The sequence below is a fragment of the Nipponia nippon genome, unplaced genomic scaffold (genome assembly GCF_047370975.1).
Source record: "Nipponia nippon isolate SJK-2023a ecotype South Korea unplaced genomic scaffold, ASM4737097v1 scaffold_31, whole genome shotgun sequence".
Lineage (NCBI taxonomy): Eukaryota > Metazoa > Chordata > Aves > Pelecaniformes > Threskiornithidae > Nipponia > Nipponia nippon.
This window is the reverse complement of record NW_028262349.1, coordinates 4021816-4031812: the sequence shown is the minus strand read 5'-3', so window position 1 is coordinate 4031812 and position 9997 is coordinate 4021816. Positions and strand designations below refer to the sequence as shown.

At 49.6% G+C, this 9997-nt stretch overlaps 1 protein-coding gene across 1 annotated transcript; it reads right to left on the bottom strand.

The window, feature by feature from the left end:
• Positions 1-7681: 7681 nt before the first annotated feature.
• On the bottom strand, positions 7682-8770 carry LOC104018761 (4-galactosyl-N-acetylglucosaminide 3-alpha-L-fucosyltransferase FUT6-like). The gene has a single exon (XM_009471930.1). It carries the CDS (start codon positions 8768-8770, stop codon positions 7682-7684), a length of 1089 nt encoding a protein of 362 aa, XP_009470205.1.
• Positions 8771-9997: the final 1227 nt, after the last annotated feature.

The following is a 9997-nucleotide window of genomic DNA, read 5'->3' as shown; positions in this document are numbered from 1 at the left end:
TTCGCTCTGGTTATCGTCTTTCACTGCTGCCTATGGGTAAGCGATGGCAGAGTGATGTTATGTCCCCAACCTGGGGATGGGGATGGCCAAGGAAAAGGGGAATTTGGCTTTTCTTTTGGGAGAGCAGAGAGGGCCAAAGGATGGCACTGGCTTTATTTTCCAGTTTCCTGCAGAAATCTCCACGCACACCTGCAAACAGCCCCATTTCTTTCATTTTCATCTGCTGCAAAACTATATTTATGCAAACTAATGATTTGAGACCTTCCCAGGACCTGGGTCATTGCCTGCGTACGTCTGGGCTGGTTTAGCCACAGAAATAATCATCTTTGCCCCCTTCTTGTAAAGGCGCTTCCAATTGGGTTGGCTCAAAGACATGCCAATTCTGGCAAAATCACGTTAAAAAAAAAAAAGAAAAGGAAAAGAAAACACAAGGTTTTGATAAGGTCAGCCAGAAAAAAGTTTCAGTTGCTCATCTGGAAGCAGTGCTGAGGTTAGAAACATATTTTATTTTATAGGGAAAACATCTCAAAGTCAGCAGCAGGCATTGGCTGGGGTTTTTGTTGCTCTTCTTATTAGGATGATTATGGTGGTTAATATTTTGTTTTGGGTGAAATCTTGCAATTTGAAAGCCCAGCCAAGTTCAGGATGCAAACACGTTTCAAAGCTGTGGAAAATGGAAGCGTTGGCACCAACGCTGCCGCCGCACACGCACCAGTCCCAGCCCAGCTCCTGCTCCCTGCTACTGGTTTCCAGTAGCTCCGCAGGGGACAAAAGCCAGAGGTGCCCTGCTGTTATAAGCCCCATTTTAGCACACATTAACCCCATTTAACAGACGTTGACCCCTTTAAAGTGTTCATTGCCCCAGTTTAATATGTGCTACCCCCCATTTAACACACGTTATCTCCAGTTAACACACATTAACCCCACTGAACACACATTACCCCCAATTAACACATATTACCCCATCTTAAGACACATTACCCCCATTTAACACCCCTTAGGGCATTTACCATGCAGAGCATCAGTGTCTCTGATGCAGGGAAATGCCTGCACCCATGTCGTTTGAAAGCACTAACCTCCCCACCCCAGTCTGTCCAGAAAAATATGATTTTTTGTTTTTTTCACTGAAAAATAGGCTGAAACTACCTAGTGCCCGTGGTGAGAGTGGGTACAAGTTTCTGCATTTGTTTGCAAAAAACACCATCTCGAGCGAAGCCAGCGAGCCGCTCTGCCGGGCTTGGCAGCGGACAACGGGGAACAACTGGGAAGAAAGAAAAAAAAAAAAAAAAAAGAAGCTAAAATGCTTTTGAACCACAAAGGTTTATAGTGTTTTTTTCGGAATGGAAAAAAAGGTCTGTTTATATTCCCCCCTCATGCCACCCAGAGGCCTGACAGCCGTGGACGGCTCGCGGCCGAGTCAAACATTCACGCTCGAAGCTCCACTTTGTAAATATTTTATGAAGCATCTTTTGAGACTCATAAATCTTTGCGTGTGCGCACGCATGCGTGCATGTGTGTACGTGTGCACTCCAGAAACTGAGAAAAGCTGTGATCCTGCTGCCAGCCTGTCAAAAAAAAAAAAAAAGACAAAAAAAAAGACAAAAAAAAAGACAAAAAAAAAGACAAAATGAAGCTTTAATGACCAAATTGGAGAGGGCTGCTTGGAAAATCTGACTCCTCCAAGAGTGCAAAAGAAAAAAAAAAGAAAGAAAACAACGATTGCAGGCAACAGCATGAAGCCAGGACGTGCTGCCGGGCTGGGACCGGGGATGATTTTGGGTGCAGTTTCTTGGAGATGAGGTGGATGTTGCCAACTTTCATACTGTAAGTGGGAGATTTTCACTGGCTGGTGCTTGCTTTAAAGCCCCAGCTTAAAAATCCCAGCTCTCAAATGACGCTTTGTGTTCATTTGTTCATTTTTAAATGGAAAAAGTAACAAGCGGGAAATGGGATGCTGAGAGGGCTCAACCCCACCACTCAGTTTGAGCTTCTCAAAATTACCTCCCAGTAAGAAAAACCATGGGAAAATAAACCCAGCCCAACTTCAAACTGGAAAACGTGAAATAAAAGTGAAGACAAGAGTGTGAAGTTTGCAAGTCTTAAAAAAAAAAACAACAAACCCAACCAACAACCAAACCCATATCTATGGTGATTTCTCTCCCAATATCTCTGGTAGTACTACCAAAAACATGAAGCCTGGGAACAATATTCATTGCTTCAGCTGCTGCTGGGGTTTTGCCCCAAGGTAAGGAGGGAGCTCGGTGGTGCTGGACAGCCATGGAGAAAACAGAGTCTTAATAGTTCGATGGTCCCCCTCCCAGCCTCTCTGGACAAAACGAGGAGCAGGTTTCCAAAGCACAGGGGGTATCTGCCCGTAGGCTCGGGAAAGCTGGAAGTCATTTGTTTACAGGATTGGTTCAGACACCTTCATACACACAGAAGGACAAACCCAGTGATGGTGGAACTCTGGAGCTTGTAAGGCTCCAGCTGCTGTTTTCAGGATTTTGTTGTATCTGAGCCTTTTCTCTTCCCTTCCCCAAATGCAAAGCTCTGCTGAGCCGGACTTGGTGAGGATTTGTGTTTCTCCCAAGGTTTGCCTCTCCTCTTGGCTCCCCTCCGGCCCTGGTGTCTCTGCAGAGCAGAGGTCAGACACTGCTCCAAAAACTCCATTTTCAACATTATTATCTCCCTGGTTTCCCATGAGGAGCAGCCCCTTTCTCACCTCTTGGGGAAATACCCCTGTAAAGCTCTCCCCTTCTCTGCTTTTTGGATCATCTCTGCCCAAAAGCATCGGCTGGGAACACTTCAACCTGCCTCCTACCACCTTTGGGTAAAAAGATGAGAGGTTTGGGGGCGAACGCAGTGTTTTCACATCTTCTCTGCAAGGGACTGAAGCAGCCCCTCGTGCCGGTGTCTCCAACTGGGTGTGGAGGGGGGAACCCCCTTTGGCAAGGAGGCTGCAAACCCCAGCACCGGTGTTTCAGGAAAAGCCAGACTGTGACTTCTCAGCACGGTCTCCCAGCCCCGGGCCCCCGCGGTGCACACATCCAGATGTTTCCCTCAATGAAGTCCCCCCTTACAGAGTTTCCCAAGTGCGGTGTCAGCTTTCCCAGCCCCTAACAAAATCAGCCTGTGTGTGGCTCCACGTCGCCCACAGGCATCCCCTCCCCAGGCCACGGCAGCACCGAGCTGCCACTTAGAGGAGGGGAAGGTTTAATGTGATATTTTTGTCCTGCCAACCCCACGTCCCCTCTTCAAGGACCATGGCTTAAGCCTGGCTGGGTGCAAGCCCCTAACATCCCATGGTGTGCCCAGCCCTGAATGCTTCAGCAGAACTAAAATTCATATTTTGGTCACCCTCTTGAATGCTGCAGCACAATTTGGGGGATGAGGGTGAGGTCAACATTCGTAAATCTGCCCCCTGCATATTTATTTTGCCTTTGCTCCTGCAGCCTCAAAGGCTGGCCAGCCTCAGGGTCAGCAAGACCCCTGCTGCTCTCCCCAAGGCTCATCCAGGTCCCCAAACAGCCCTTGGACCCAGGAGAGGGATGAGGCTGACAAGCCTTGACCTGTCAAAATAACCCCAGGCTCAATCACAAAAGGAGAGAGACGATAACCCTGGTGCTGCCATTCCCCAGTTAAAAGAGTCCAAAAACCTACGGGACTAATCTCTTTTTAATAGGTGTTAAACGACTCCAGGTCTTGGAAGCAAAGGGAATCGGGCTTCGGAGGCTGGCAAGAGAAAACTGGAGATTTCTTGCAGCTGTCTGGCCGAGCGGGTGCTCCCAAAATGCTCCCCGGCCACGGCTGGAGAGGCTGCAGCAGCAGGAGGCATCAGCAGGGATGGAAAGATTATCTTTGACTTCCCCCGTAGTTGGAAAAGGGGTTTTCCACAAGGTTAAATAGCCCGAATTTGGGAGAATTGGCCCTTTTGCATGCAAGATGTCTACTAAATGTATGTGTCGAGCCCCATCCCCGTGGTCCCCCGTGCCAAGGAGCCCAGGGCTCTTTCAGGTGCTCTCCTGCCTTCAACATCCCCCTCCATCTGCGTCCCAGCCCTCTGTGTCACAGCACACGGCCACCTCGAGGCTGGCCACTGCTCTGTGTCTGTCGTCTGCCATCGGCCGTGGAAATTGTTCTGCTTTGCAGAAATACTCCTCGTTCTGCTTAAGAGAAAACCCTCCCTAGCCTGGGGCTTCGCTTCAGCATTTCCATCGGGGAGCTTTTCAAGTTTGGAAAGGCATTTCTTTCCACTTAAAAACTACCCTGAGTTTCAATCTGGCTCTTCCCCACCCCTCAGCACATGATTTACATGTTTCAGGTTGACCTCAACTGAAAATTTCCAAATTTAATTTTTTTTTGTGCTCCCCTGACAAACCCCTAGCATTTGCTTTGAGTTCAGTCCCTCCTCTTCCCCTCTTTCCCACAGCCGGCTCCCTTCCCAGCCCTACACCAGAGGGACTTTCCCCATCCAGTCTCTTCCCAGCACAATGGTGCAAAAATGTTGGTGTTTCCTTGTTCCCACAGTGCATCGTCACCAAAGAAAATGCCACCAGTGCCAGCTCTGATGGGGTCAATCTGCATGGCAAGGCATCTCAGCCTGGGGTGGCTGGGCAGCTTCGACCATGCTTCGTGCCTTCCGTGTATAAGCTTTGGAGAGGCTTCTTCTTCTTCCCCAGTTTTTTTTGCAGCAGTGTTGCTCCTGGATGAGAAAAGGTTCAGTCATTTCAGGAGTCACTTCTCTCTCCCTTTTGATATCTCATCTAGTGCCTTCCTCAGAAACAAGAGATTTTCTTTCTTACCTTTAAGTTGAAAGGAGGTTGAAGTTAGGAGCATGAGGTATGTGAACTGCACTGTACATGTATATACATTATACATGCTCTAGTACTCAAAAAGGCGTGCAAAAGAGCCAAACTAATTAAGCCTTTTTAATGACATTGCTGCATTGTAATTTGCCACTCAATCTGCTTTGATAACTGTTGATAATATTTACTTGTTGCTAGTCCGTTTATTAAGGAGAATTTCAGAGAGCCTAGGGTGTGTTTCCTTTCAGAGGACCATGGGCAGTCTTGAGCCCAACTCAAATGACAGGGTCGGGGCTATCCAAAAACAGGTCTTGAGGGGGATGGCTTGAAGCTCCTGGTCACCAGCATTTGCTTCCCCAGTGTGAGCCTGCAGGTCACTCAAAGGAATGAGATCCAAGCAGGAATTGAATTGCCTGTTTATTAAGATGTCTATTTAATGCACAGGGTGATCTCAATAATCATCATCACCAAGTCTCCAGTGGGAGCAAAACTGAGCTCCCTGCCCATGCGTGGCCAGTTGCTGTGCACCCGGCAAATGCCACCTTGTATAGTTGGAAACCCCATTGGCCAAGGGAGCTGCGTATCTGCAGTCGCCCACTGCTGCAAGAGACATCTAAACCCCCTGGAGACAGCGGCCCTGCCCCAACACACCCTGCATCGCCACCCCCCAGGAACTCCCCTTCCCTGCAGTACGTCCCTTCAAAACGGGCTAAAGAAAACTATTTCAGGTGAACTGAACATGGTCATGGGGCTTCTTCACTGTGGTTTCTTCCTGGGAAGGCTTTTCATGACATTGGCTAAAGCCAAGAGCAAACTCCTCTTGGCTGAGTTCATGCATGCAGCATGGGTCGTCTCCAGCAGCTCCTGGAAATCTGCAATTGGTTTTTCAAATGGCACACCCTTTCCAAGCAGCTGGACTTTGTGCCCCGACATGTGGTGCTCCGTCGTCGCTCAGTTTAATCAGCCACTCTGTTTTGTAATTGGTTTTGCTGGCAATGCCAGCAAAAGGCAGCTCCGGAGGCCAATGCTCAAACTGAAGTCTTCCCAGTGGAAGTCTCGAGGTGGAAGCATTTAGCCCAGGGACAGGCATCATCTTCCAAATCTAGCAGGAGCAGTGAAACGAGTGACCGTCCATCCCAACTCCCCAGTGCCACCATTGACAGGAAGAGACTGTTCATAGAGCTCACCTGCAGAATATTATTTATCCCTTATCCACATCCATATCAGCTCAATCAGTAATGTTACAATCTTAAATTTCTCCAGCTGCTCTGAACTGAACCAGCTCTAAAGATGGGAAGAGCACCATGGTTGGTTGACGACAGCTACATGCTAAAGGAGGAAAGAGATGTGTGTCTGCAGGCAGACAAGGCAGAGGCAGAAGCATGGACAATTATTTGGCAATGAAAATTGATGCCTCGCAAATTTATTGCTCTTGTTTGAAGCAGCCAGCAAGCACACGGCTAAGGAAGATGTGGCACATTTTTCTACTTGAATTTCCAAAGGGGTTTGCTAAGGTCCAGCAAGGGCTCTTCAAGAAACCAAGCAGCCTCAGGAAGGGCTCATCTAGACAGGTACTGTTAGGAGGACAGGAAAAAGATGAGAGGGATAAAGGTTCAGATTTCAGAGAGAAGGATTTGTTCTTAGGCTTGTGCTGATCAATGTATTCAACCAATCTGCAAAGCAGAGAAAAACCAAAGGTGATGAAGGTTACTAATGAAAATTAGGGACTCGCAATGCTAAAGACGAGGTCTTGCTGATGGTCCTTCTTCTACAGAAGACTGCGGGAGGAAATGCAGAGGGGATTCTTTGGAAATGTTTGCTAAATGCTGCTGATGGAGAAAACAATTGTCTCTCTGTATGTATTGCTGGACTCTGAGCTGATTTTCCTCATGGAAACATCCTGGGGTCAGGACAGACCTTTGAAAAGTTCAGCTCAGGGATCAGTAGCAGTCAGGAAGACAAGCTGAATGTCCAGAGGTATTGGCAGGGAGCCTGGAAGGGCACAGCTGTGTCTGCCAACTCCATGCAATGGGGCTCCCCCAACCTGAAAAGGAAACAATTTCCAGTGATACGACCTGAACGGCAGCAGGAAGCTCAATAAAGGCAAATTATTCACTGCTTTTTAAACACATGGCCTGGAGGCATCAGCCAATGCCAGAAGTTGCGATGTTCGAGGCACTAAAACTTACGGTTCTTTCAGGGGCATCCGTGGCACCCCACACCTTACCTGCACCAGTCTGCTGCTGTCAGACCCCTCCTCAAACCCACACTGTCTTGCTAACCTGTCCAAAAAACAGCCTTGTAAAATAAATTGTTTTCTGCCCGTTTAGCATCCTGATGCAGCACCCCAAAGGCAGTCAGGGAGAGCCTGAGGCAGAGCAAGGGCAGGACTGGGGCTGCAGGGCTGGGAGAGAGGAGCGTGGCCAGTTCCTCCTGCAGCAGCAGCCTCGTGGTGTGGCCGCCCCTTCAAGCTGCAGCTTTGCACAGTACAAAGTCCCTGAAACAGATTTAAGGTGGGTATTGCTATTTCACCTTCCCCTCTTGGCCACTTGCTTGGGCTCTCCAACCTGTGGAGCTGATCCAGAATTGTTTGCAGAGACTGAAGGTGACCGTCTCCAAAGACCAAGCTGCAGCCAGCATAACAAGTTGTTCAGGTAACTAATAGATCAGCCAAAAAGCCAATGTACTACTCTATCTGACAGTCTATTCTCCAGTAAGACAAAGACATACAAACACCTAATTGCTTCCTTGTCCTTGTTCACTTCAAAGCTCCTCTTGTCCCTCCACTTCCATCAAGTTCAATCATCCCGTGAAATTGCAACCTGCCAGCAAGGACAAAATGATTGCAGCGCAGCAGAGAGCTGAGCAAACAGCAGTTACACGAACCACTCAGACAGATCGGGCACAACCTGGTACCTGGCCTCTGTCATCTGCAAGAAGTGACAAGCTCTGCAGACATGCCGGGCCCAGTCGGCCTCCACCACAGGTTTCAACCACTTGCGCCACTGGAAGTAGCGCTGGTATCTCTCGGCATCCTCGCTCAGCTCCCACAGGTACCGCGCCAGGTCCCCAGCACTGGCAAAGTCATCGACATGGATGAATGAGTCAGGGGGCAAGAAGCGCTCGTAGTTTTCTCGAGGAGGCCCCAGCACAACAGGGACAGTGCCAGAGGACAAGGCGTTCCTCCAGAGCTTCTCAGTGATGTAGTCTTCATGCTGCGAGTTCTCAAAAGCCAGGTAGAAGTTGTACTGGGACACAGTGGGAAGGAGCTTGTCCCAGGGCAGGGGCAAGTGATGTCGCCCATAGACGTCCACAGCAATGTGTTTCTTCAGCTCCTGGTAGTACTTCACTCGGTGGGAGCCTGCTCTCCAGTTGCTGATTACCCAGGCCACCAGCTTGGTCTTGGGTGGGATACTGAGGGGCTGGGGCTGGCCAAGGAGCCGTAGCTCCCCATAAGGGGTGAAGATGTCCGAGTCTCTCCGGTAAGACATGGTCAGGTTGAAGAGGTTGTCCATGGCGCCTAAGTTTGGAGAGTGACTTGGGGACTCCAGGTTGAACCAGATCCAGCGCTGGGAAGGGAGTCTGGGGAGCTGGGCCAGCCCCTCCCTGTCCCTGCACACATCCCTGTGATGCATAATCACAGCATCAGCCTTTTGGGACCAGCTGTGGTTGACGGTGAAATGGCAGTCCGGGGTGCTGTAGAGCTCCGAGCAGTTTATGAAATGAAAGTGGTGCCCAAATGGCCACTTCCACAGCAGGATGGTCAGCCTGTGTTCACCCATCGGTGGGGTGCTGGTGTTTCCAGCATGGGCTACTTGTGCAGAGGGACTGGAATCGTAATGCTCGGGCTCAGAAGTCCTGAACTTACGAAGAGAAACGAAGAGACAGGAGCTGAAGATGAAGCTGAAGAGCAAGAAGGTGAGGAGTTTCTTGCAGAAGATCTTCTTCCCTTCCATGAGCTCCATCTGCAAACACCACAGACAGGACAAGTGACGGGTGCACGCTGACCCCAGCAGGGAGGCGGCTCTGGGTACGCAGTTTGGCAGGGAGGTACGCACAGGGGCTCAGGGGACAGCGTGAAGACCTGAAATACATTTACCTCCAGCCGCCTCTTTGCAGAAAGAAAAGTATGGCACTCTAGAGTGCCGTAGACAAGGCGCTTACACACACACTCACCCGCAGGGTGCAGCCGCCCTTCCACAGACCCCAGACTTCCCTCCATCACCACCCACTGCCTTTCCTCGTCAGCCCCTTCTTCTCCCCCCTCATTTCCCAGAAGAGCCGCGAGCAGCTCGTGGCGGGCTCCTCAGGACGCTCCGTCGCGGGGAGACCTGTGACCTTGGGGACCTGAGAAGAGGCAGAAGCGCCACAGGCACCACTGAGAGACAGGCGAGGGAGTGACAGGTGCCACGCCCACCAGCTTCTGCCACAAATCCCTCCCCCTCCCAGAAGTCACGCCCCCTCTTCCAGTCATGTGCTCTGTTGTGATTGGCTGCAGGACCGGCCACCCCTTCCGGTTTACCCATAAGTACATCAGACCTGGAAGGCCTTTCCTCTACCTCCATGCGGCTGCCATCTTGTTTTGGCCGCCATTTTAGGACAGGGTGCCACCATTGTACAGCAGGGAGCTGCCCGTTCTTTTAAAGATCATACTGCTCTGTGATTGGCTGACAGCCATTTCGTGACACCGTCATTCCCACGTATTCTCAGGCAGCCCTGTGACTGGTGGGCAGGACTAGCTACCAGTGTAGCCTGAAGCACATCACAAAAGGACCGCCATGTCCTCCCCCATGGGAGACCACCACTTTTGACGGTGTCATTCCCCGACATGTTCTCAGGCAGCCCTGTGATTGGCTGCCCACTTCCTTTGGACCAGAAAGCAGCCTTGTGATTGGCTGCCTGCCTTCTTTGGACTGGGAAGTGCTCATATATAAAAATATATACATTTCTATACAATATATATGTTGTATGTAAATGCATATTTTGTACTTCTATACAATATGTAGAAGTATACATTAAGGAGTGTACAAAGATATATATCTATTTATTTAGATATTAATTTATAATTTATAGTTTTATAATTTTATCATTTATAATTTTATTTATTTATTTAGACTAAGGCCAGGTTGGATGGGGCTTTGAGCAACCTGCTCTAGTGGAAGGTGTCCCAGCCCATGGCAGGGGATTGGAAC